Consider the following 27,878-nt stretch of genomic DNA (forward strand, 5'->3'; position numbering starts at 1 on the left):
AGTTTCACAGCTTTGGATGCTCTGAGTCTCCCCTCCCTTTGCTCGCTGCGCAAAGTCACTCCCCTTTCAGAGCACCATCACATTACAATGAGCGTGCATCAAAGTTTGTCAAGTTGCTGTGTACAGTTTTGTGTCATGTTTTTATATATTTATGAACAATTGTCATGTGGGAGCATGGGTGACATAGGCTTGTGGGTAGAGTATTGCACAGAACCTTACTGCTAACTGCAAGGAGGGTTCGAATAGATTGAAAAATACTGAAACATGCATGGATGGCGTCAAACCTTTTTAGACATGTTTTTGATGAAGGAACGTTATAACATGGTTGAAAGCTCCAAAGAGTATTTTGCATAATACCCCTTCTTTAATAGTAAAAGACAAATTCAAATCTGTCAACTGGACAAAACGTTTTAGGAGGGAAGACATTTCGCTGCTCATCCAAGCTGCTTTTTCAGTTCTGGTCTAAGGTCTTTGAATCTATGATCTATGGATCATACCTGGACCTGGATACCTGGAGGGATTTCACAGACACCCCCTCTTTAAGTTTAGTCTTGGTTAAATCCTGGTCAAGTCCTTGTTTTCCAGGATCAGTCCTAGTTTGGTTGTGGCTTTTAAAGTTGCCCTGATTGTTTCGATGGAGATGCTATTGCATTGCAGTGTTTGGAGTGTTCCACAGAATGCCATTAAACATATCCATCTTTCATTTATCCAGTTACAGCATGATTTATTGCTAAAAGAATACCTTCAAAATATGCCACAGAGTTGACCTGAATAATTGCATCACCTGCTTGTGTCTATGGAGATAGGAGATAGATAAGTTTAATGCCATACTGTGGAAGGTTCCAAACAAAGCAATAATGTCTACATCAGAGTCACACAGTGCACCTTTGAAATGTTTTGAATTAAGACATGAACTTCATTAAACATGGTTAATAACTGTAGAGTGGTATTTAAAGCCCCATTCACACAGTTTGCAGGAAATGGCCGGACACAAAATGCCAAAACACTTTATGCACTGGTCCCAGAACACTGTCAGGTCACCCTGTTCACACATAATGTGGCATTTGGCTCTCTGTGTGTCACATGGCAAAGTGCTGCTGTAGTATTTCTACTGAATGAACCGTGGATCTTAATCACAATCTTTGTCACTGCCCTGTCTGCACCAGGTCTGGCACCTTTTTAATGCAACTGGTTTAACGCTTTTAAGCGTGTTTATTATGTGTTCTGTTACTTTAATAATAATAATTATGGCTCAGCTTAAATGGATTCATGTCAACGTTTGACCATTTCACAGAGTTTATTATTAGAAATAGAAACAAATCTATAGCCACTTCTTTAGTTCTCAGAAGAACTAAACAGCAGACTTGGATAAACAGCAATACTTCTTTACTCATACAATGTTTTGTCCACTTGACAGATTTAACTTTGGCTTTTACTATGGATTAGACCTGGACGACTAAGGGAACACACAGAAAAACATATCTGACCAGAATCCAGGTCAGTTAGCCATTTTCATTAAGTCATACTCATCCTCCTAGGACCTGGTGTCCACAATGAAAATTTGGACGCCAGCCACGATGGAAAAATTTTAGAATGTTCAGAATATTTTGTATTTTTTATAAAGGCAGATGTCTTTCTGAACCTGTTGGCAGCCACATTGTTCCAAGAGGCACAACTGTTGTTTCTCATTTTGTTTTTACACTCAGGTTGCTGTGTTCAGGCACTTAATAGTTTTTGCAAATCAAAATGATTAAAAAGTAGAAAGAATGTCCTCATACATGGACGTCACTTTTCTCAGAAACTGCATAATATAAAAAGATAATTCTTTGTTTTTACACTCAATCTATGGACACCCATTTCCACCATGGGTGCGCAAGCTGCGCAAGAAGTCAAAATTTAGAATTTTAAACTCCTTATTATGAGTTTTAAAGTCCTAATTATGAGTTTTAATCTCCTAATTATAAAATTAAAACTCGTAATTAGGAGTTTTAAACTTATAATTAGGAGTTTTAAAACTCCTAATTATGAGTTTAAAAGTTGTAATTGTGGGAATGTAACATTTCTAAAATGTGAACTTTATCAATTTTGATTAAATTCATTTGGCATTTTAATAATTTCCTCAATATACCAGCAGGGGTTGTGACCAAACTAGCACTCCGCTCAGAACACGGAAGACGAGTGGTCAGAATAGTGCTCACAGCACAAAACAGTGGTCAGAACAGCGCTCACAGCCCACTGACTTGTTCAAGACACCAAAAACTTTACTGGAGCTTAATTTATTCAGTAGGGGATAAACACAACTGTCCTCCTCTTGCCTCTTCCACTCTGTACACTCACTTGCAATGTGCACACTGGCTACAAGCTTAATTAAGACTTTAAAACTCCTAATTATGAGTTTAAAACTCGTAATTAGGAGATTAAAACTCCTAATTACAAGTTTAAACCTAGTAATGAGTTTAAAACTCCTAATTACGAGTTTAAAACTCAAAATTTCGACTTCCTGTGGGACTTTTTTTTTTTTTTTTTTCCATGGCGGAAACGGGCTTCCATACCAATCAGCCCAAATAACAAAGAGAAATTAAGACAGCATGTGCCATTCAAGAGCTCGGGTATCGAGGTTAAATCAGTTCTACTTAAATTTAAACTTACATTTTTTTTAAGTTTAAATACTTTAAGCTAGTAATTATCAGTAAAACGGTTTATATTCCAAAACTTCAGGGCTGGGGATGCTCAGTATGAAAAACTATGCCAAACCGGGTAAGATTCTAAATTTGGCAATGACAACCAGGAAATTGAGCTGGTAACCAAGGAAACAAAGCTGTGATCCTGGCAATTTTCTGGCTTTACTTATTTCCCAGCCTATTTCAGGTAATTTTCCTGCATTTTTGAACTGTCAATTCCCAGGGAAATCAATTCTGGCTTTGTTCACAAATGACAATGTTCTGGCAAAATGCAGGTAAATCCCAGGCCAGGCTGCATGTGTGAATGGGGCATGTTCCCGGAGGGTCAGCAGCACAGACATTAGCGTTTCCTATTGTAGTGTTATTACGGCTTGTTACAGTGATGTCATAGTGAACACATGGTTCTAGTGCAGGAGAAAGCCTTTGCTCTGGTAGTAGGTTGACAGTTTTCCTTGTTTTTGCTTTGCTTTAGGTCAAAGTGGAGAGTTGTAGTGAAATGAGAGGTCACATTGCCATCATTATATATTTTTTTCTCCCCAATATCTAATGTTCCATTTCAAAAGCTGCATTCATGTGAAGCTGTGAATATGGTTTGGACAAGCTGCTATAGAAAAGATAAGTGCAATATAATAACATTTGTGTTTATACTTTTTATCACTACATTTTACAGTTTTAAATACAATAAAATGGAGTATAGGTTTGAAAAAGTAACATTTTAAAACATGAACATGTCAGCTGGCCTTATTACATGTGGTGAGAATAACTTTAAAGGGCCTGTATCCAATTTTCCTATGTATCTGAGCAAAAATGGTCTTGTCGTAGTATACAGCAGACTTATTTTAATCTCAAGAGCTGCTTATACAATATATCTCTACTGTCTGCATTTAAAAGAAAGTGCTCATTATCATTTTAGTTCTTGTTCGCTTTTCTGTCATTGGCAAAATTCCACTCTGGCCTGTGAAAGTTGTGAAAAGAGCTTATAAACTTATCGTGGTGAATAATTAAGATACTGAGTGAGGAATAACTTTGGACCTCTGGAAACTCTTCAAAATGAAGTAGCTGTTTTTTACGATTTTAAGACAGTAAAAATCAGGTACAGTGTATTTAAGTGCAAGACAAAACATTTAAAGTTGATTATCACTATCACTACTAGCGCAGCATTGGAGTGATGTGCTTAACATGCAGTTGTCCATGATCAAAATGGCAAATTAAAATCTGTTTCAATTTTATGATACAAGTACACTCTTGCTTTTAAGAGGTAAATAATCTTCTGAAAGTTCACACTACACTGCATTTGGTTAAACACACCTGTCACTCACTCAAAGCCTTACAAAGTTTGACCAATAGAAGTGGGTGGGGAAAAATAAATGCTGAGAAATGATGACCAAAATAGTAGATAGTCACAGAAATTTTTTTATCACAGACGTCATAAAACAAGTTATTTTTGGGATTAGTTAACTGCTAAGAATAGTACTTATGTGAAGGGGGATTTGTGTAGATACCGTTTTGAAGTTGGCAGAAATCAGTGGGACAAAACACTGAAGGCAACATCAGTATTTCATGTTTGTTACTAAACTGTGTAAACTAAATGTTTTAGTGGGATTCTCTTCTGTCCCTAGTCCTAGGAGGAATAATTATGATTCAAATTCAACAATTGCTCTAACACATGGCCCTTCATAATGAAGCCTTGGACAACCCAGAGCTCCTGAGGTCCAATAAAGATGACCCAATGGCACCTGATGGCCACTTATCAACCCAGAGCTCCTGAGGTCCACTTAAAGATCAACCAGTGGCTCTTGAGGTCCACTTAAAGATCAATACAGAGCTCCTGAGGTCCACTTAAAGGTAGAGTCAATAGAGGGCACAGGCCAGGGAAGAGGAGGAAGCACCTGGGAGGGCATCTGGACGCGGTGGTCACAGTGGCAATTGCTGCTGTCAGAAAGAATGAACATCCCGGTGTGACACATGTATAAAATGTGCTCTGACAAATGAAATGTAATAACTGAAATGATATTGTTTAGAATTGAGTAAGATGGTCAGTTGCATTGTATTTTGACCTTTCTGAGTGCTTATAATCCCTATTCTGTGCATTCTGGTTTTGACCATGACCTTGTATGGACACTGGCCCAAAAGCAGATTTTTGTTCTGGCAGCGTCTCATTTACAAATGAAGCACTTGTGCAGATATATTGTATAAGCAGCTCTTGAAGTCAAAATGAGTCTGCTACATGCTGTCTGCATCTAATTATAGTTTTTTATAGTCCGAATTCAGGAAGTGCTTCGTTAGCAGGCTATTGTTAGCTTTACCGTCACAGCAAAACCCTACCCTGGCCTTTAAAAGTCGTGAAAAGCACTTTAAAAGTCATCATGATGAATAATTAGGATGCCAAGTGAGGAATAGGTAAGGTAAGTGAGGAACAATGTTGAGGTTTCCAACAGCACATGAATGCAGCTAGAGGGGAGGGCTTAGAGACACAGCCAACACCAAATAAATAAATAGAGTTTATGGTACATTTTACATTAGATACAGTACATTCCCTTGCTAATACTGCTCTGCACACATGCCATCCACCTTATCACCGGCCTGCTTTAGCCATCACCGGCCTGCTTTGGCCTTCACCTCCAGGCCCGGGCTTCTGCCAGGGGAGCTGGGGCCCCACTGTGTCCCCAGCGTGGAGCCTCTGTCCTTGGCATGTGGAGGTGGAGAGCCTGGGTAGGTGCGTGCGGTGGGGGGGGGTGGAGGAGAGGAGCTGAGGGAGCGCTGCAGGCGGGAGGAGGAGCTCCGCGGTCGGGAGGGTGAGCTCAGGAGCAGCCCTGCCTTGTCCTGTACTAGAGCGGTCAGACTGGACAGGAAATCGGCATCACTGGTGCTAGACGCTCGGATCCGGAGACGACGCCTTCTAGAAAACACAATTGTGCAGGGTTAGAGCAGCTTGAGTACAGAGACAAGAGGGGCAATTGATCCAGAATGACTAAGTTTAGTAAAAAAAAAAAAAAAAAAAAAAAAAAAAAAAAAGACCTATTGTGCTGGTGTCTGCTCTATAGTTATAATCTCTGACATACGTGGATCATTACATTATAATTTGCATGTTTTAAATTGTTTCGTTTATTAAGTTGTTTTAGATTTTTTTCATTTGTACCAAAATGACTATGTGACAATACGGAATCTTACGCATGTGACTAATTAAAGTCAAATTCGAGAATGAAGTAACTATATAGCAGTGGGCGACTGAGGATTTAAACGGGGATTGACTGGCAATATGGTGCCTTAAAAGTAAGTGATTAAGGATTGCTCAAACAGGCACAAATCACTCCAAATACAACTCAGAGAGGGTGAATGAGAATGGAAACAAATATAACATGGTTAAAAGCTCTGAAGTCGATTTCACATAAAAGGTCTGCATTACATATGCCCATATCTCGACTGAGATCCTGAGGTGACAGGACTTTACTGTTGTTGCCCCCAAATCTGCTCTTAAGACACATTTCCTTGCTTTGGCTTTTAACACAATTTGTATACATTTATACATTTGTAGTATGTATGTATGTGTGTGTGTGTACGTATGTGTGTACGTATGTACATACATACATACATACATACCCCCCCCCCCCCCACACACACACACACACACACACACTTCAGCAAACTCACTCACTTCTCCTTTCTGCTGTTGTCCCACATAAATTCTATCTAAATAAGATTAGTGAACTAATACAAAACGAGTAAAGGCCTACAGCCCAGTACTTGCCCCTCTGCCCCTTCATGAGCCTGTACCTGAAGTCACTGTCCGCCCCTGCCCTCACTGGGGGCCGGCCTGGGGGGGGTCTGGGCATGAACTTGGTGTTGAGCTGCTCCGACACAAAGGAGGCACTGACAGGCCGGGGGATCTTACTCCTGCTGCCTGAGCTGGAGCTCAGGGACAGAGGCTCCTCCCTCTCAGAGGACAGTCGGTCCCGGGGCAGGGCGGAGGGCAGGTTGTCACAGGACAGAGAGGGGGAGGGGGAGTGTGTGGGGGAGCCGTGCAGGGGGCTGCTCCAGCGCTTGTGCCTCTCGTGGGCTAGCTCCTTACTCGGGGAGTCCAGAGGGGTGCTGGGGTCTCGCACTGGGATACGGCTCAGTCTAGGAGAGGTGGGAGAGTCTCTTCTTCTGAGCAGAGCAGGGGGAGGGGAGGACGACACAGTGACCGTGCTCTCCAGTGCGCCCCCTGTGGTCTCGGGGAGGGGCTGCTGGTGGGGCTCAGACGAGCGGTCAGGCAGGCCCGAGTCACTCTCAGGGTCGCGCTCGGGGTCTCGCTCTGTGGTCAGGTGGGCCGTGGGTGTCTTAGTGAAGGTCTTGGTCGGGGTCAGCTCCTGCCTCTTTGGTTGCTCTTTAGCTGGTTCTTCCTCTTCTGATTTAGCCAGAGGAGCCTCCAGGGGTATGGTGTCGCTCCGGTCCTGTACTGGAGACTGGGACACACCACTGGACGACTGAAAAGGAACAAGACACACCCAAGACAAACCAGGGATCAGGCAGAGACACAGGGACACTCAAACTTTAGCTTAAGCATGCATTTTAGCCAGGTAAAAATGGTAAGTTGTTGTCCCTAACATTAACTCTTATTTGGAAGCTTACCACATAGCACAATATAGGCCCTTTAAGCAATCCATTTTCTGATCTATGTTATGATGTTGTTTCCTCACAAACAACCTCACAAAGATACCTGAAGTCATGTTTTGTTTCATTCACACATGTTTAACACACAAATCCTGCATATTTAGGCCGAGTTCTTCTCTCATATAGAAAATACTGTTCTACGTTGTAATGTCATATGGTAATACAGGAAGCGCTCCACTGTGTTTTTAAAATCCATACACCTTCACTAGAATCATTTGGATCATTTCAGCCCTGGAATTTTCAGTCTCTACTGAACTAAAGGTAAAAAGCTATCTGTTAACTTGAAAACTACCACTTCATGACATCACAAGGTGGAACAGAGCATTTTGAGCTTTTGGAGATGTAGACATACTAATAGTAAAGGGTTTTTCAAACATGTGTGAATAAAACAAAACACAACTCCAGAGACATTTTTGAGGAGGTTTTATAACATGGCTTTCTTCAAAACATCCTTCATGATATTTTAATCACCGCCTGTTTACATTTAGAGACATCAAAGGTGTGATCTACTTGTGAGTTTGAGAGGGGGCTGTACCTGCTCCTGGCTGCGGCCCATGATGACTGAGGGCATGTGTCCCAACATGCCAGGCAGCCTGCGGTGTCCCAGGAGCCATGTGCCAGGGACAGACACAGGGGACAGGACAGGACTGGAGGGGACAATGGCCTGTCCCTCTGGAGCCCCTGTCTCTGCAGCAGTGCCACCTGCTAGTTTATCCTCCTACACAGTAAAAGCATAGAGTGTATTGCCAGGAAACGGGTTATAAAACATGGTATTGATATAAGATACCTACAAAGTAATATGTAAAATCATCAGGAACAATGGTTCAGTGTTTTTTTCAGCCAATTCTAAAAGTATATGCTTGTCTTCAGGTTTTAGGTTACAAATTATATTTGCCGATGTTGACTTTTTAAAATTTATCTCAAGGTCCTAACCTGCCAAAAGCCAGACTCATAACAGTGCTAATAGGGTTAGCTCTGTGATATCGGTGTGGCGGGCTCCCATCAATACTGTTCAGTAAGAGAGGGGACTGTCAGTGAAGCTTTAGCCAATCTCAGCAGGACCTGCTTCGATAACAAAATATGTTTTGGCTAAATTAATATGTAGCATCATGTTTTTAAAAAGCTTGTTACCTTGTTAGTAATTATGAATACAATGTTTTACATGCTTTCTGCTTTGCATCGAAAGTTGTGCAGACTCCAATGGATCACATAGGATGGACTCTTAGTTATTTGAAAAATCAAACATCATGATAATCCAGCTTGCAGCACAAGGTTGACAAAACCACAAACTGAAGTAAAGTTGTATTTCATTTTCTCTGATAGTTCTCTGATAGTTGTATTTTTAATTACTGAACAGTTATGGCCTTGGGCCTTAAATTCCTTTTTGTTTGTTTGTATTTATATATTGTTCATCCCGTGTCCCCAAGCCTTCTTTTTCCCCTTTAAACATGGCCTCCGGATCCCTCGGCCGGGACCGTCTTCAAGCCTCGCCCACCTCCAGCTGCCTCCCTCCCCATTTAAGGAGATGGAGGACACCTGCTCGGGGCTGCTGGCCTGGAGTGGCCAGTATGCCTTTGTTTGTGTATCTCATCAGTTCAGTCACTACAGGGGTAGTGGCTTTGTTTTGAGAGACTTCGATTTGTCAGTACTGACTGTGTTTGTCTGTGTCTAAGATTTTAGTTACTGTAAAAGCCGTGTTTACTTTACCCTTTGTTTTTTTGGTTTAATTCCTTGCAAGGAACCTTTGTTTTTATATGTTTAGTTGCCTTTTGTTTAGTTCACCCTTACATTCCTATAAATTAAATTACTACTTATTTTACCATTTTTCCATCTTGGTTTTCTTTTTTTGTTACTTACCCACAAGAGCTGGGTTGTAATTGTCATTTTGAAAATGATTGTGTAAACACAGACTCCTCTTTGGCTTCATATTTCTGGTATGTTCACTTAACTCGCTAGTCTGTTTAAAGAGATACATCTGATGCACTGAGGTCTAACTGGGAATGGCACATGGGCACCCCATAAGGCTAATAGTACAAACAGCAGCATAGTAAAACACAGTGGTGTAGTGGTGTACCTTCGCCCCCTCTCCTGAGGGTTTGGCTGTAGAGCCCTGCTCAAGCTCTAACATGACCCACTCCTGACTGTCTCCCTCTTGTGGTACAGGGCTGAGGTTGAGGGCCACAAAGCCGCTGCTAGCCGCACCCTCCTCTGGATCTGCAGTGGCAGAATGCTCCTCTACCCCAGGTTGAGCTGCCCTTATGGGGATGGACTTATCTCCCATGTGGAACAGGACGGGCCTTTGCTTACCCAGGCTGGCAAGAAAACAAGTTTTAAGAATTACAAATGTAATCAAAAAGTCAATAAAGCGTTTTTTGTTTTTTTTTGTCTTTATAAGCCTTGTATCTGATTTTTCCCCCATGTATATGCCCTAGTACAGATATATTGTATAAGCAGCTCTTGAGGTCAAAGTAAGTCTGCTGTGTGCAGTATGCATTTTATTTTCAATTAATCAAGAAGTGAGCATGCTAGTTGTTTTATTTATTTATTGGTTTATTTGACAGGGACAGTGTACATTAATAGCATTGCTGCAAATGCACCAGAATTAGCCAAAAGGCTATTTTTCATCTGTTGTTAGCCTTACCATGCTGGCAATAAAATCTTAAATATATTTATCTAAACTCTGTTTAAGTAAAATTAGTAATTTAAACTGTCATACTTTGTCACACAAATTAGAACTGCAGAGGACTCTGGGTACAAACCTGAAAGAGCTAGCGCACCACAGTTGTTGTTTTAACATTGTTCTACAGGTATCAGTTTTGTTTCTTATTTTCAAAAGGTACCCTTCAATTTTCAATAAATATTTCAAGAAACACTGTCTTAAACATGAACAAACAAACAGAACTTTACATCCTGCCTCCTAGTGTATGCAGTCGTATGCAGTCATACGCAGTCATAGTATTGTTGCTGTGATGGTTGAAACAGGAGTGATACTTACTATGCCTCAAGAAAGCGTTCTATGGTGGGCTTGGGCTCCGGGGCCAGTCTCTTCTCAAAGGCCAGGCTCTGACTGTGCCTGATACGGCGCAGCAGGGGAGCCGCACGCTCCAGGAACATAGTCTCAGAGCGGACCCTGCGCGGGGAGCTCTGCATGGAGCCCGTGTTTGGAGACTGGTTCCCCAGGTTCTGACTGTGCTCATCCTCACTCACCACCTGCAACACACAGGCACAAAAAAGCGGGCACGTTTTTCAAAGGGCATATTGGCAGAGGTGGGTAGTACTCATACATTTACTTGAGTAACCTTTTGAAAACATTGTACTTTTCAGAGAGAGTATTTTTCTAGCAGCAGCGAAAGATAGAGAGAGGGAGAAAGAGACAGAGAGAGAGCGAGGAGGAGCTCAACAGTGACTGTAAACCAGAATGATAATTTAGATTTTCGAATATTAAGATTTCAAAACGCATCGGGGAGGCTAACCAGCTATGTGCTAATTATTGTCCATGATGCAGTTGTTTAATGTCCAAAACACACTTTTAAATCTTTTAATAACTTTAACAGTTTATATATAAGTTTCAGAAACAGATTTTAAATAAAATGATAGGTCTTGTCGTCATTACTTACCATGTAACTGATTAGCCCTGAGCTTTCAAACTTTTAATAAACAATTTTTGACTTGAAATTAACTCCAGAAGCAGTTAGTGGGCAGTCACTGTTGAGCCCCAGACCCCCCTTTAACTATAGACAACACCGTTAAATACCATAGTTCAAGTTACATTAGTACAAGAAGCCTGAAATCCCCCTTTAAGAATAAATGCCCACTTAACATGACCCACCTTCCTGATGACAGGCTGTGTTGTTTGTTTGTGGTTGCGGTTGCATTCAGTGTGGTCCCATGTGTCTCCAGCGGGGGGCGCTGTGGTGGGTGTGGGGATAGGGGGGCAGTTATCTGCATCGCTCAGCCTCTCTCCCTGCAGCACGTCCTCTGTATTCTCTCGCTGCAGCTCTCCCGGCAGCACCGAAGCATTGGCCATTCTGAAGGCAGGACACAGAGAGGTCCAAGTCATGCTATGCTAAGATACACTAGCAAAGCTACACAGATTCACGGGAGGGACAAGGGAAGACAGGGACAGGCTGCTGGCATTAGCCTGCTGCTCTGGGACTTTTAGACTTTTGTCTTACTTCTTACTGAGACTGCAAAAAATAAAAAATAAAAAAGATTAATGTAAAGACCAAGGTACAAATGGTAAAAGGTCCCATTTTAATAAAGCATTTTTCCATCTTCAAGCCTTACATTAAACAACCACTCACCGCTTAAGGGTTAAGCATCTCGCTCAAGTGGATCTGACCGCTCTACCACCGATGTTTTTATTTTGAGAGCGGGATTCAAACTGTCAACCTTTGGTTCAGTGGATAAACAGTCCACCCCTCTGACCTACTGTGGCCCCATCATACAAAACATGTACCTTTCCCTCCGTAAAAAGCACTATTTTGAAGGGTCTTATCTATCTTATCGTCTATCTGTGGGCGTTTGGAGGATAAAAACAGTATGATGGGTGCGAGATTTTTTCTGAAATATTTAACAAACATTATTAATTTGTGCGCATTGATATGCAGTGATGTGCACATGCACTGCTGTAGATGAGAGAAATGTGGGTTAAGTATCTTAAACCCCCAACCCCTGAGCTCTTCCTGGTGCATACATATCAGCTGACTTTACTTTAAATCTAAGATGTAAAGTAAAGATAAAGGTGTGTTTTTATTAAATAATATAAATATATTATGTATAAATGCTTACCTACCTTAAGAGACTCGTTCTAGAATTTTTTTTAAGAGAATGTGACACAGTCACACAGCAGGACAATTCTGTGTTTTTTGTTAAAACATAAAGAAATGAAACTTGACAGTGGAGGAGTTCAAGTATCTCGGAGTCTTATTCACGAGTGAGGGAGCGTGAGACTGACAGGTGGATCGGAGCAGTGTCTGCAGTGATGCAGTCGCTATATTGGTCTGGTGTGGTAAAGGACTCGAGTCGAAAGGCAAAGCCCTCAATGTACCGGTCAATTTATGTTCCTACCCTCACCTATGGTCATGAGCTTTGGTTAAAGACCAAAAAGGACAAGATCACGATTATAAGTGGCTGAAATGTTTCCTCCGGTGGAGCTCAGAGTAACGCCACTGCTCCTCCATATCATTCTAAAGCTGTAATTTATAGAATACATATTTGTGCACAGCTGAGTTGAATTTTTGAGAAAGAAAAACATTATTTATAAAGTTATCAAAAGTGATAACACCGACAATGGGCATTATGTCAAGTACCCAATATAGATGCTAAACAAAAACACTGAAATTAATTTATGCCACTGACGCAAAAACCCGAAAGCAGATTCATGTCACAAAAACTATTTGAAATCTACAAAATTGGTAATAAAACATGAGCTGCAATAAATAAACAGCAGAATAAAACACTTTAGTACTTTAGTTTGCATCTGTAATGAGTCATTGAAGTTATTTATTCAGCCTTTTACGGCTGAAATCTTATCACATAGCCAAAAAGTAACCAAATAACCACATTTGCCACTGGTGCAAAGAAAAGGTTCACACAAGTGAATCGATAAAATTCTTGATACTGAAACGTTCTTTTTTAGTAACGGAATGTAGTTTTCGTTGTCAAATACAGAATAATAGTACTTTCTTTATCTTAGCATGAGGTCTTATATTCGTTCTATTAAATCTCAAAATGACAATGGAAAGCTAAAATACTGTCCTGTTAATGTGATTTTTTTTCAGTATTGATACCTGCTCAAATGAGTATCTAGATTTGATATTAGTTTTAGTACCTATTAGTATCTGATGTACTGCTAGGATATGATGTATTTAGTGCAATGCAGATTCAGCAGGTTAGATCTTTGTCTACAGTTAGCTCTTTGACTCTATGTCCTGATCTATGACACTACGTCGTATCCACAGACTAAGTAAAGAAGTGGACTAAGTGAGTGTGACATCACCCACCTCCAGTCAAATGAGGCTCATCGAGGCTAGCAGTTATGGGCAAATTTGGAGCCGAGTTCAATATTAGGAATTCTGACCGCGAGTATCATAGCAACCAAAGAGCCAATCCAAAGTGAGGCTGGTGAAGGTAACACCCCTTTCCGCGCCGCTCTGGCTGCTGGTTTAGCAGGGAGCGGGCACTTAGCCATGCTCTCAATCAAACCTGTTAGCCTAGCGGGATTGACTTCAGGGAAAGAAGGCGCCTGATTTGTCTGTTATTAATGTTCATATCTTGATTTACAGACAAAATAGCCGAATCAAACACCAGAATCGTGTAGCTCGGATTAATACAAACATTTTAAGAAGAAAAATGACAAGCCTGACAGCAGCAATTAAAGAGAGAGAGGCTACAGTTTTTCAGAGTTGATGAAGCCAGAAGCGCGCACATACTCACTCCCTATTTGGGACATGGTGGCTACCAGATTAGCCATGAACAGTTTATGTTTGAATCATGTGCTCTATGAGAGTTGGCTAAGTGTCCTGTTGCTTACCCCAAGTACGCAGGGGTGAGTCTGGTGAGCTGCTGGGTGGTGGCGGCTGCGGTGATGTTGAGCATGTCCTCTGCGTCACACTTCTCCCAGTCATATGGATCATTTTCTAGGACGCTGTGGCTCTTCATGGCTTTGTCAAACACGGAGGTGAGGAGCTATGACAGCAGAGGACAGGGTCAAGACAGAGACAAGATAGGGGGGGTCCACACCTGGTCCACACCTGGTAGTCGGGTTTGGTGAAGTAGTCCAGAGTGGAGATGTGGTCCAGGAACATGCTGAACTCTGAGGGCAGGTGTTTGAGCATGAGTCTGTGGTCGTAGGTCTCCTTCAGGTTCCCCACTTGTTCCTGTGGGGGAAAAAAAAACTATGAAAGCTGTTCATTCGTGAAATCACAATTACCTAAAACCATTATTCCTCTAGTGTGAAAATTAAATTAGAGAACGCAGAGAGAAAGATCAAATTTAATATATTTGATATATGTGTCACTTTTGCTCATTTCAGTGCCAGAACAAGTGCACATAGCCAGCAGTGGTACTTCTGAGGAGTTGCTAGCAGCATACTTTTACTCCTAGTTTAATGATATTTACGCAAGAGTACTGCCAAAATGAGTTTTGGTTACTCTTCCCACTGTGAGCAAGTCTCAGTGACAAAAGCTTTATGCTGATAATATGAACATTATTGTGTCAAGTCTTTGAAAACACCAATATTTAATATTTTGTCATTCCAGTTACATTCACTTTAAATTAGAGGTTACATCCCAACAGTTACTTTTTAAATTCCTCTTACTTTTCCCAAATACTTTTTTTTAGTCTTACTTGAGCAATTTGCTGCGCCACTGCTTTGAACTTCTACTTGAGTAATATTATTTTCGTGGAACACTGGACCAGCTCTATACTCTCCATCGGGTGCTCGAGGGCTCATGGGAGTTTGCCCACCCAGTCCACATGTGTTTTGTGGATCTGGAAAAGGCATTTGACCGTGTCCCTCGTGGTGTCCTTTGGAGGGTGCTCTGGGAGTATGGGGTCCGGGCCCTTTGCTAAGGGCTGTCCGGTCCCTGTATGACCGGAGACCTGTTCCTGGTGCATGTTGGACTCCGCCAGGCCCTTTGTCACCGGTTCTGTTCATTATATTTAAGGACAGAATTTCTAGGATCTCATCGCTACTGTTTGCAGATGATGTTGTCCTGATGGCTTCATCGAGCCAGGACCTGCAACAGGCACTGGGGTGGTTTGTAACCGAGTGTGAAGCGACTGGGATGAAAATCAGCACCTCCAAATCCGAGACCATGGTTCTCAACCGGAAAAAAAGGGGCTCGGGCATCTGCTCAGGATGCCTTCTGGACACCTCCCTAGGGAAGTGTTCCGGGCGCGTCCCACTGGGAGGAGGCCCCGGGGAAAACCCAGGACATGCTGGAGGGACTAGGTTTCTTGGCTGGCCTGGGAACGCCTCGAAATCCTCCCGGAGGAGCTGGAGGAAGTGTGTGTGGAGAGGGAAGTCTGGGCCTCCCTGCTGAAACTACTGCCTCCGCGACCTAGCCCCGGATAAAGCGAAAGAAAATGGATGGAATATTACTCTTACTAGAGTACAATTTTTGGCTGCTCTACTCACCTCTGCACAAATAATTTTGAACAGAAGGTATTTAGTTTTATTCACAAAATTTGAAAATGAATGGAGTAATAGGTAAAAACAGTTATAAATGTGCTTCATTTCATAGACCGAATGGAACATCCATAAACACATGTGTTTAGTATGTCCTTTACTTGTCTTGCACCTTGTCTTTGATTTTCCTCCAGGGGAGCTGGCCCACCATGAACTCCACCAGCATGTAGAACAGGGACCACAGGTCGTCATGGCGACCCATTTCCTGCAAGTACACATACAGTTAGCACGAGCACATCTACAGTGAACGATGGGTTGTACACACACAGCACGAGTACATCTAAAGTGAATGAGGGTCGTACACAGTTGGCACGAGCACAACTACAGTGAACGATGGGTCGTACATACAGTTAGTTCGAGCACATCTGCAGTGAACGATGGGTCGTACACACACATTAAGCACAAGCACATCTACAGTGAACGATGGGTCGTACACACACAGTTTACACGAGCACATCTACAGTGAACAATGGGTCATACACACACAGCACGAGCACATCTACAGTGAATGATGGGTTGTACACACAGTTTCCACGAGCAAATCTACAGTGAACGATGGGTCATACACACAGCACGAGCATATCTACAGTGAACAGTTAAGTGGCAGTTTGTGGGAAAAAAAAGTTCAGAAAAAAACAGGAAGTAGCGCTGCGTCATAAAACAGAATCCCTCTACGTATTGCATTAACACCAAAAAGTCCATCCAGAATGCAGAGATAATTTAGGCCCAAGAAAGGCATTTTCTGACAGCTAAGCATAATAGATGTGTTGTCGTCTATTTGCATTCATCTAATCAGAATTAAATATAATTATGGTAACTATATTTTAGTGGAAAAGTGCTCAAACCTGTCATATGCACAAGCAGATCTGCGCTAACGGGCTATGTTTGCACCTTACATGATGTAATAACATTCCATAGAACCTATTCATAGGTTTCAGCGTCCTGTTTTAGGTGTCATGTTCTCCATTTAAAATGTATATTATTTTGTATTGACTCGTTAATAGTGTAAATTTTCATCGGTCATACAAAGCTTTGAAATCTATGTATAATGTAACTAGTCCATTACATGGATATTCCATCACATGACATTACCTGACATTACATGTCAATAAGTTTCACTTTCATTTTGGATGATCTGAGTCTCTCCTCCCTTTCCTCCCACATTAAGTCACTGCCTCTTCAGAGCGACAGGACAACACAATCAGTGTGCATAATGAAACTACTGTACATAACTGTTAAAGTCTGCTGGACTGCATTACACATGGTGCACCCGTTGATATTGTAGTTCTAGAAAGCCCTTGGCCCGCGAGTTCAGTGTAGAGTATTACAGTGTCAGGAGTGGAGCATCGTGTTCGCAGGTCATCCTGCATAATCTTGTGTATGAGTCCTGTGTACGTTCATACGATGTAAGTATTGTTTGTAATTGGGCATGAATGTTGTATTTAGCCAGTTTATTTTACAAATGTGTATTTTTATCGTTTGATGTGCTCCATGTGAAATTACCACATAACGCTTCAATTGTGTCCATCCTATTGCAATAGTTAATATTCTTCCCTGCATCCGCCTGTAAATAGTGTATTTACCTATTTTGTACAGTTTTGCCCATTTGTTCATTATTACATTTATACGAACACTTAAGGTTTACATAGAATTTATTATGTTAGAGCGCCCCCCTGTGGTTCTTTGTGTATAACATGCCATTTTCCCTGTTCATTCATTGTAAAGTTTAGTGGTGTTTCTGGTGTTGCTAATGCATATATACTTTGTCTTTCTTTCAGATAACCACACACACACATATACACACACCCACACATCTATACAGGGATACACTACCACAAACTTCTGTGTAACAATCAGTTCCTCCATGTCTCCTCCTGAATAAACATCCCTGAACTATACAAGTGGAGTTTGCCTGTTCCTTCTGACTGAGGACAACTCAGTTGAAGACGGATCAGTAATCAGTGCATGCCAGACGCACACAGTACCTTACAATAACATCAGGTTTGTCAAGTTGTTGAGTATAGTTTTGTATCATGTTTTTGTATATTTATGGAACATTGTCGTGTGAGAGCATGGGTGATGTAGGTTTGTGGGCAGAGCATTGGACTGTAAGGAGGGTTTGAATAGACCCCCGAGAGAGATCACTAAAACATGCAGGGATGACATCTAAGAACTTGTCAGGCATGTTTTTGATGGGGGTATGTTATTGTGCAATTTTTATTTTGACCCTTTTGTGATGCCAGCTCTTGGGACAACAGATGGAAATTAGCCTTTGACTATAATCCGGTGTGTATACATTCATGTTGAATACATGTTCTTTAACATGCATTGTCCCAATCAAATAAATAAATAAAGCTTTAAAAACAATTGTGCATGAGACCCGTTTAACACAGCTCTAGATGGGTGTAGGGAAAGGAGTAGCGCCACTTTGACTCTTGACACTTACTTTGTTTTTGTGAGCATTGATGGAGGCGTAGCGCACTGTTCCTCTGAAGCCTGCCACCGGACGAGGCTGCAACAGAGAGAGCACACACATAAACGCTGTACTCTCCCAGGGCACCACACAGTTTTGATAAAGCCTTTTAAACTCTATGGTCAGAGGCATAAATAATGAAGAGAGCAGAGCAAAACAAAGGCAGGGACCATTTGCGGCCTATTAAAGGAACAGGTAACAGCATGGCCATGAAGCCTTTGAAGACATATTGTGCTTGTGTCTGTAGGACTAGTTCATTGTGCCATCAATATGTTAATTTAATGTGTTGCCCTCTGTTCCATTTGCTCGCACTGAACTGGGCAAAAAGGCTTTTGTCCACTCTGCACCTTATGCATGGAATATGTTGCAGAAAGACTGGAACTTGACAGAGTTGTTTTCCTTGAACGCTTTTAAATCTAAACTGAGAGGTCTCGAGGCTGACTCCACAACTTGTTTTTCATAATCTGTTTGTCTTTTACTGTTATCCTTTCTCTTCTTTGTATTCTTTGTAATTATGTAACTGTATTTTTAAATTGCTGCTGCTGCTTGGCCAGGACTCCCTTGAAAAAGAGGTTTTTAATCTCAATGGGACTTTCCTGGTTAAATAAAGGTTAAATAAAATAAAATTTAAAATACTGAAATGCAACAAAAAATGTATTTTAACAAAAAGTAAAAGCCAAAGTTAAATTTGTCAACTGGATGAAGAGTTGTAGGAGTGAAGACGTTTTGCTGTTTATCCAAGCCACTTCTTCAGTTCTGGTCAGATAACTGCTGGACACTGCCTTATATCTATCTGAAGGGAGGAGCAAACTATACTGTAACTGTAAACAGTTGTTTACAGTTTCAGGGTAGTGAACTCCTCCGTTTGGCTTTTACTATGGATCAGACCTGGACGACTGAGGGATTACACAGACATTTAAATAAAACAAAACAAATCATTTCAAAGCTACACAGTTACCAGCCAGGCACTGTTGGTTGTTATCATGACTTTGTAGTTGGACCATATTTATATCCCTGTCTATAAGTGAGCGGTGCCAACAGAGAGTAAGCACTTGGCCCGCCCTGAGGCCCCTCTCTGTCAAAGTCTGCAGACTAATGCAGGTGCTGTGCTCTTACCGGCCGCACTTCCTGGCTGGAGTTGGTGAACTGTCGAGCCAAACCGAAATCCAGCATGTAGCAGCAGCGGCACGTAGTAGCCAGCCTCCCCATGGCAAAATTAGACTGCAACACAAATAAATAATAATGGGAAAGACACATTTAAAATACTATATGACACATTGGGCTGGTTCAGTCATGTTTTATTGTGAATGGAGCTTGAGTTTTTTGTTTGTTTTTTAATGGAGATGTCTATAGCCAATCCTCATTAAAAGCAGAGTGCCGTATTTTCCAGACTATAAGTTGTACTTTTTTCATAGTTTGTCCAGGGATGCGACTTATACTCAGATGAAACTTATATGTGAAATGATTAAAATATATCATTTCACATCTTGCGTACCAGTATGACAGCCACACGGAAGCAGCGCTTCATCTATTTCCGGAGCGGTGCTTCGTTTACCTCTGAAGCAGGTGAAGTTGTTCAAAAGCGACACCAAGGATGAAGAATTCAATTTAGTGATTTGGAGTAAGATCAAGATTATACTTGTTTGTTTGTTTTTTATGCTTTAGTTACCTGATTAACTGTTAATATTTTACGATAACATACCAGACACATATTAAGTTCTGTCAATGCTTCATGTAGCTGAATAAAAATATATGTATTAGTGCTATTCAGCCTGTAGTTCTCTATTTTACCGTTATTATTTTAACTTGCCATTAAAGATTAAATGTCTGTTCTTGGTCTCGGATTTTGTAAAATTAATTTCCTCAAAAAATGTGACTTATAGTCCAGTGCAACTTATATATGTATAATAATAGGGTAGGTAGAAAATAGGGTAGGTGCAAAGTTCAGACTTTGGAGAAAGAATTTGGGGTATTTTTTGTGTTGTGTTTTTGTGTTAAACTGTACCAATTAAAAGCCTGTCTTGTTTATCTTTATCAAGTCAAAACTGAAAAAACTTTTATTTTGTTTGTTAATAGAAAAAAGTTAAACTGAATTAAACTGAAAAATTAAGATTGACTAATATAAGAAAAAAAAACATTTTTTAGATTTGCGATTTATGTTTGAATAATATGATTCTGTTGAAAGTTCACATTTTAAACTTGTTCAGAAAATTTGACAAAAAGACTAAAATCTGAACTGACAAACCAATACAAGAATCACATTCCACAACATGTTTGTACAGATCTAAACTACAGGGTTAGTGTTTTTATGCAGAATAAGACAGGAGATTTTGTTTGTGGAGGAAATTGTGGTCCTTCAAAAACGGCAGCCTTTGTGATTTGTCAATTGCTTCCATTTAAATTATGATTTTGATTCAAATTTGATTAATCTTTACCCTGCTAGAAGGCATCAACTCTTCCTTTACTGAGATGAATCAATAAACAATCAATCAAACAATTGTTTTATTATTGTGGTGCTATTAAATTGCTGTGTGGATCCATTTCTACTATTTTTTCTTTGGACCCAGCACGAAGTCGCAACTTTTATCGGATGTGCAGGTCTACATGCACCAGTGCAGTTTCAAGCTCACCATATTAACAATTAATATCTAACCTTTAAAAACATCTTTAAAATTACTTAAGGGACATGCAAACTGCACAATCAGATGTGAGTAATCAGAGGGACCTTGGTCAGACAAAAGTCAGATTTAGCCATTTACATGTCTTTTTAATAATCTTATAACTCCAAAAATCTGATAATAATCAGATCTTGAGAGTGCATGTAACTGCAGCCAATGATAATCTTGTACTATTGCATGTAACCATACCGGCTTAATGTCGCGATGCAGGAAGCCCACAGAGTGGATGCTCTCTATGGCCTCCAGGATCTGCTTGCCCAGGCGCAGGGTGGTGGAGACTGAGAAGGTGCCGCGGGCCATGGTCCTGCGCAGGTCTGCCAGGTTCCTCCCCTTCACATGAGACAAACACACAAGTGTTCAGCAGACGGTCAGGAGAAGAGCTCACACACCTCCACACAAGGCCTACCTGCAGCTCCATCACCACATAGTTAAAGCGGTCATTTCGTCCACAGCCCACAAAGCGGCACACATGGTCCTTACCTAAAAAAACAAGACAATAAAACAGAGTGTCAGTGGCAGACAGACAGACACAGAGGTGCAGAATACAAACTCAGGAAATGGCAAAAATAATTTAAAGATGACTTTACTCACCTCTCGAATATTTGTAAGTTAATCTGCAGCATTCTCATCCATATTATACATTAGAATTTGTCCTCCACTAATTAAGATGCCCAGTCCACAAAACAGTGCTATTAACCCAGTTTAAAGTGTTTTAAAAGTAAAAAGGCAACAGTAGTTCCTCACGTGTGTCTGTTTACATGAATCCACACAGCGAGGACCAGAGTGAAGCTGTTGTTACAGTAAACATACATTTATTTCCTGTGTAGTTTATCTCCAGCCTTCTGTGCATTAAAAGCATTTATCTGAATTATTGCACCACATTTCACTAATAATAATGACTGATGATTTGTATCAAACTAGAAGTGAAATGCTCTGATCTTTGGAACTTTTTAGAGTCTTAAAGTACAATCCCAATTCCAATGAAGTTGGGATGCATGGGATGCAATACGGAATATGGGATGCAATACAGAATACAATGATTTGCAAATCCCTTTCAACCTATATTGAACTGAATAAACTACAAAGACATGATATTTAATGTTCAAACTGATAAACTTTTGTTTTTATGCAAAAACTCCCTCATTTTCAATTTGATGCCTGCAGCACATTCAAATAAAGCTTGGACAGGGGCAACAAAAGAATGGGAAAGTTGAGGAATGCTTAAAATCCACCTGTTTGGAACGTTCCACAGGTGAACAGGTTAATTAGAAACAGGTGAGTGTCATGATTGAGCCCTTTTATACCCAGTCATTCACAAGCAAGGACGGGGTGAGGTTCACCACTTTGTGAACAACTGTGTGAGCAAATAGCCCAACAGTCTAAGAACAATGTTTCTCAACATACAATTGCAAGGAATTTAGGGATTTCATCATCTACGGTCCATAATATCATCAAAATATTCAGAGAATCTGGAGAAATCTCTGCACGTAAGTGGCAAGGCCAAAAACCAACATTGAATGCCCGTGACCTTCAATCCCTCAGACGATACTGTATTAAAAACAGACATGAATGTGTAAAGGATATTACCACATGGGCTCAGGAACACTTCAGAAGACCATTGTCAGTTAACACAGTTTGTCGCTCCATCTCCAAGTTCAAGTTAAAACTGTACCATGCAAAGTGAAAGCCAAATATCAACAACACCTAGAAACACCGCCGGCTTTTCTGGGCCCGACCTCACCTGAGATGCACTGATGCAAAGTGGAAAAGTGTGCTGTGATCTGACGAGTCCATATTTCAAATTGTTTTTGGAAATTATGGACATCGTGGCCTGCGAGCCTAAGAGGAAAAGGACCATCCAGATTGTTATCAGCACAAAGTTCAGAAGCCAGCATCTGTGATAGTATGGGGATGTGTTAGTGCCCATGGCAAGGGAAACGTCTGTGAGGGAAAAATCTGTGAAGGCACCATTAATGCTGAAAGGTACATATGAGATTTGGAGCAACAACGTCCAAGCAATGTCTTTTTCAGGGATGTCCCTGCTTATTTCAGCAAGACAATGCCAAGCCACATTCTGCACGTTTTACAACAGCGTGGCTTCATAGTAAAAGACTGCGGGTTCTAGACTGGTCTGCCTGCAGTCCAGACCTTTCTCCCATTAAAAATGTGCGGCGCATTATGAAGCGCAAAATACGACAATGGAGACCCTGGACTGCTGAGCAACTTCAGTTGTACATTCAATACGTCGCACTGGACTATAAGCCTCATTTTTGCAAGTTATAATAAAAATAATAATAAAATAGAGAACAGGCTGAATAGCAGGAGATACGTAGTTACACAGCCATATTTTTACATCTAGGCAAATGCATATACAATATCTGTAACTTGAAGAAGTAATAAATACAGAAGAAGTAGTTAGATTTATTTTATATCTGGCCCTTTGAGGGCAGCCATTTTGCTGATGTGGCCCTTGGTGAAAATGTGTTTGACACCCCTGAGATACGTTATGCTAACGTAACATATGCGGCTTGTCCACAAACATGAGAGACACAAGAGTTCTTTTCACTGACATTTACTGTGGTCTTTCTTCTTCATCACAGTTCACACCGTAGAACTAGCAAAAACATCAAATATAACATAAGCTCTGGCTCATATTACATCTACTCACAAAACTGCATATGAATGCATGGAAAATATACACACCACTTTGGCCTGCTAGCAAACTGGTGAACCCAAAACTTTATATTTTACTTTTCAATTGTTTCTTAAATAGTGCTGTCGCGTGAGATGCATTAGGATAAAAGGTTGAACCGGAAATGAAAAACTATTACCTTTATGGTCTTATAAATGAAGGGGAAATAAATATGGGGGAAATTAAATATGAAATGTATAAAAGAAAATGAGTCAAGTAAATTTCCTAGGTATTACAAACACACCAGTGCCAACTATTGGTCAAACAAGTGAACTGTAACATGTATAATCAACCATTACATAACACACATTTATTCAGCTACATGAAAAATAGAAAACGAACTGAATACGTGTCTGGTATGTTAACATAAGATATTAACAGTTAATCAGATAACTAAAGCATAATAAACAAGCTAACAAGTTTACTCTCAATCTCACTCTAAATCAATAAATCCAATAAATTCTTCATCCTCGCTTCTAAACAACTCCGCCTACTCCAGAAGTAGATGACGCGGTGGCAGTTATGTACACAAGCCTAGAGTGCCCTCACGCAGGTGTCAGTGTGACAATAACGAAGATGTGAAATGATATACTTTAATAATTTCACATATAAGTAGCACCCCCCTGCCAAACTATGAAAAAAGTGCGACTTATAGTCCGGAAAATACGGTACACCATTAATTTGCTTTGACAATTTTCTGTAGTTTGTAGAACATCTTTAGTGGAGGGGAGGAAAAAAAGACAATTTTTAAAGCAACATGACCCAGCCCTACATTGAAAATATCTGCCACACCAGAAGCAGTCTAAATAAACCCAAACTTAAGAGTCTCTCGGACCAAGCCCCTCACAGTTGTGGCTAATCACACTGAACAATAGTGGGCTTGATTTCCTTTGTCCTCAGATGGCTCTCAGACTAGACTCACCCTGGAGTTTCTTGAGAACGGCCACCTCCATCTTGAGCACCTGTTTGGGCTGTTGGGCTGACTCCACCTTCAGGGCCACGGTGGCCTGGCTCAGCTGGTCCAGCACCTCGTAGATCTCCCCAAACCCCCCGCCACCGATCTTCCTTATCTGGGAGCACAATGCACAAAACTCACTGCACTGTCAAAGGATTTAAAACAGCAGTGCACATTCTCATTCTCTAGTTTGATTTTTTTTTTTTTTTTTTTTTTTTAAAGCATTATAATGTAGAGCAGAATGTTGATGGAAAAGCAAGCGATCACATTAAAGGTCCTTGTCCCAGTACAGATATATTGTATAACTAGCTCTTGAGATAAAAATAAGTCTGGTGTGTGCGGTCTGCATGTAATTATAAACCATTTTATTGTCTGAGTGTCAAGAAGTGAGCTATTACCATGCTCATTTTTGTTAGCTCTAATATGACGACAAAAAAATGTGAAAAGTGCTGTGAATTATTAGGATGTTCAGAATTCATTATGTAAGTGAGGAATAACTTTGGACCACTCACTAAACTTTTTAAGACAGTAAAATCGGGTACAGCTCTTTCACAGTGCAGCTTTTAAACCTGCCCCATGCATTTCAGAACATGGTTATTGAAGTCTAAAAAGGATAGAATAAGCACGTGTTTTGGGATAATAAGGGAGTATTTCTTCTTTGAGGATGAATAACATTTGTGCAAAGATTATAATGGAAATTCTGCCATCTAATGAGGAAAAAGTTTTGAGATCAAATCATATTTTCAAACACTTTGAAATACTGTGTGTGTGTCGCGTGTACTCACCACTTTCCATCGGTCCCGGACCACATCTGACACTGACAGGATGTCTGTGTGCTCTCCAGCTCCACTCATCCTGACAGTGAGGAGAGTGAGGGGAGCGAGGACAGTGTGGAGCTACAGGCCGCAGCTGGCATCAGCAGCAAGCACAAAGGGCTGCAGAGGACATAGAGCATTAGAAGTGCACTTATACAGTTACACAAGGGCACAGACACTAGAGACAGGGGCAAATACATCAGTGTATACAGGGCTTTGGTGAGATGCAAACAATCTCAAGTGTATGAATTAAACTGTAATGTATATCAGCAACGCAAATGCTGACAAAGCAACAAAATACTGTGCCTACCAAATCTATAACATTAAAGCAACACTGTGTAGCTTTCTGGAGGTGGCATATTATGATTCCACGAATAGTCAAAACCATACTTTGGAACATTCTCCAAGAAGAGAGATCATTTTAATGCCATGCTATGGAATATTATAGCCAAAAGAACAACTTTTCCATGAAGTCAAGCAGGAGAAGGCCCTCTTCCAAGCTAAATAAGATTGTAGTGCAATAGAAACATTCCAAATGAAAACTCATGCTTTTATTTTAGTCTATACTTTGGCTTCAACATAACTTATAGTATATCAAATCGAATGATCTTATATCCAGCCATCTTATCATGGTCAAAAACGATTAACATTACATTGACACACAATACAAGGTAGGTCAATGATGAACAAAAATAATGTAAAAGACATTAAAGGCATTAAAGACATTTAGGCTATACAGCAAAAACTAAGCAAGTTTATATTGCTAGAAAAACAGACATAGGCCTAATACAAGGCTACAATGCTGCAAAAAGGTTTTGCATATTGGAATGACAGACACTTAATTACAGCTACGATATAGGTGCAATTATGTAATAGACTAACGAGAAGTCCAGATTATTGCACTTACTCAAGACGCCATCCAGTCATCCCAGCATGCTTTTCTGAATCTACTTGTCCTTTCAACCTCATTTACCTATCACTACTGCAGACATCATGAGAGCCCTGTATTCAGTATCTTAATGTTGGCTACGTACACTTCGTCTCCAAGGCTGCGATCGGGACGCCAAACACTCCCCGTCCTTAGAGCATCACCAGGCGGGGTTGTTTCGGTTTTCGCCCGTTGCCAGTGCTTCCCAGTCCCCCGGTGAAACGAGAGATCACGAGGGTTCGAGGATCCTAATCACCTTTGAGAGGGCTAATCTGGCTAACTAACCCACCAGTAGTAGCGCTGCGGCGGAAGATGCTGCGACTGCGGGGGCTACGGTCATCCAGCTAACCCGCTAGAGTGTTTACAGGCGGATAATGTAGTTCCGTGCTTACCTCTCCGGGTCAAACTATTCCGTTTACGGTAGCAGTGGATGAAACGAGCAGCCTCCATGGTCCGAATGTGTTTCGGTGCTTTATTCCATGTTGATCTGTGGGATACGGCAGTGCTAGAGGGGCATGGCTACGTGTGGCTAAAGCTAATTGCTAATGGATGGGGGCTCCGTCCGTGCGGTTTCTGCCGCTGTGACGTCACGGTGATCCTGGCTCCTGGTTGGTCCGCGCTGTTCTGCATCCTCAACAGTGTAGATCTGCAGGGGACAGTGGACACTACGGAGCCCCGCAGATGACGGAAAGGAGAAGAGTAATATTTACTAAATAAAAAATAAAAAATATATTATCTTGTGGGAACGAGATAATTATCGTGAGGGAACGAGATATTTTCTTGAGGGAACGACTTAATTATCGTGAGGGAACGAGATATTTTCTTGAGAGAACGACTTAATTAAGACATGCGCAGTTTGCGTGCAGCAGGTGCAGGATCAGAAGGAGCACCTCGGAGAGCACCGATCCACGGAGAGTTCTGAAGAACATCTCCCCAACACTTTAACAAGAAATAAACAACAGGCAAACCATCGGTAAACCATGACAACTGGTGCAGTCTGTTGAGATGTCTATGTGTTTATCAGTGTTGGCTACAGTAAAAGACAGAGCTACGTGATAATGTGAGAGCTATTGTTTATTGCAACAGTAATAACGCTTAGTCACAAGAGGGCGCTCCAGGATAATTTATGAACTAACCCACTCCAATAACAACTTGTGAGTAGCCTAAGTGTGGATTATTAAAATTAAGGATGCGTTTTTATTAGACAATGTTTTTAACTTTGTGTTGCTGTGTTACAGCATCTTTTGTAATGGCGAGTGAAGAAGAGGACCTTTTTGCTTTCCTACGTAAGCGAAATGTGAAGGAAGAGATCATTTTGAAGCTCCAAAATGATAAGGTAGCTTATTTTCTTATAAGTGCAGCCATTTTGTGAGAGTGTGTTGTAATTAACTGAAATAAAAGACAAAAGAGTAATTGAAAACATATACCCAATTGAGAATTGTTTCTACTGCAAATTAAGATGACAATCAAACTATTTAATGTTATGCTTATTTTCAGATTGATTCTTCTGTCATTCGCCTCATGTCTGATGTAGATCTGGCAAAGTATATCCCTCGGTTTGGGGACAGAGTTGCAGTGGTGTCTTTTTGCCGTCAAAGTCAACCAGGAATTTCAAGGAGTCAGCTGCTGGGTAAAATAAAAACAAAGATCTCATCTACCAGTATTGAGAAAAGAATTCAAAATGTTCAAAGACAAATGGGGAATAGGAATGCAAAAAAAAAAAAGACAAGAAGACTAGAACTTGGATGGATGAACTTTAGCAATGAAAATAATCAATACAAACAGGTGCGCACAGCAAAAGGTGGTGGT

General features: G+C 40.9%; 1 protein-coding gene across 1 annotated transcript; it reads right to left on the reverse strand.

Moving 5' to 3' along the window:
* Window positions 1–4,549: 4,549 nt before the first annotated feature.
* On the reverse strand, window positions 4,550–26,633 carry ttbk2b (tau tubulin kinase 2b). The gene is made up of 16 exons (XM_033991136.2): window positions 26,462–26,633; window positions 25,112–25,261; window positions 24,294–24,441; window positions 21,086–21,159; window positions 20,869–21,009; window positions 19,118–19,222; window positions 17,975–18,040; window positions 15,641–15,733; window positions 14,090–14,215; window positions 13,870–14,024; window positions 11,164–11,362; window positions 10,330–10,544; window positions 9,409–9,646; window positions 7,870–8,052; window positions 6,456–7,147; window positions 4,550–5,580 (listed from the first exon to the last, which is right to left on the reverse strand). The coding sequence occupies exons 2-16, from the start codon at window positions 25,178–25,180 to the stop codon at window positions 5,277–5,279; spliced, it is 2,808 nt and encodes a 935-aa protein (XP_033847027.1). The 5' UTR covers window positions 25,181–25,261; window positions 26,462–26,633; the 3' UTR covers window positions 4,550–5,276.
* Window positions 26,634–27,878: the final 1,245 nt, after the last annotated feature.

This window comes from Periophthalmus magnuspinnatus, chromosome 24 (assembly GCF_009829125.3).
Source record: "Periophthalmus magnuspinnatus isolate fPerMag1 chromosome 24, fPerMag1.2.pri, whole genome shotgun sequence".
NCBI classification, from domain to species: domain Eukaryota; kingdom Metazoa; phylum Chordata; class Actinopteri; order Gobiiformes; family Gobiidae; genus Periophthalmus; species Periophthalmus magnuspinnatus.

What these genes read in the sequence shown, in the direction of transcription:
- ttbk2b (XM_033991136.2), bottom strand. Translation starts at nt 25,180, where the DNA reads ATGAGTGGAGCTGGAGAGCACACAGACATCCTGTCAGTGTCAGATGTG. An exon ending in CTCACCCCTGCGTACTTGGG is followed by an intron (nt 11,363 to 13,869) that starts GTAAGCAACAGG and finishes TCCTGCCTTCAG; the next exon opens with AATGGCCAATGCTTCGGTGC. An exon ending in GGGGCGGACAGTGACTTCAG is followed by an intron (nt 5,581 to 6,455) that starts GTACAGGCTCAT and finishes TGTGTTTTCTAG; the next exon opens with AAGGCGTCGTCTCCGGATCC.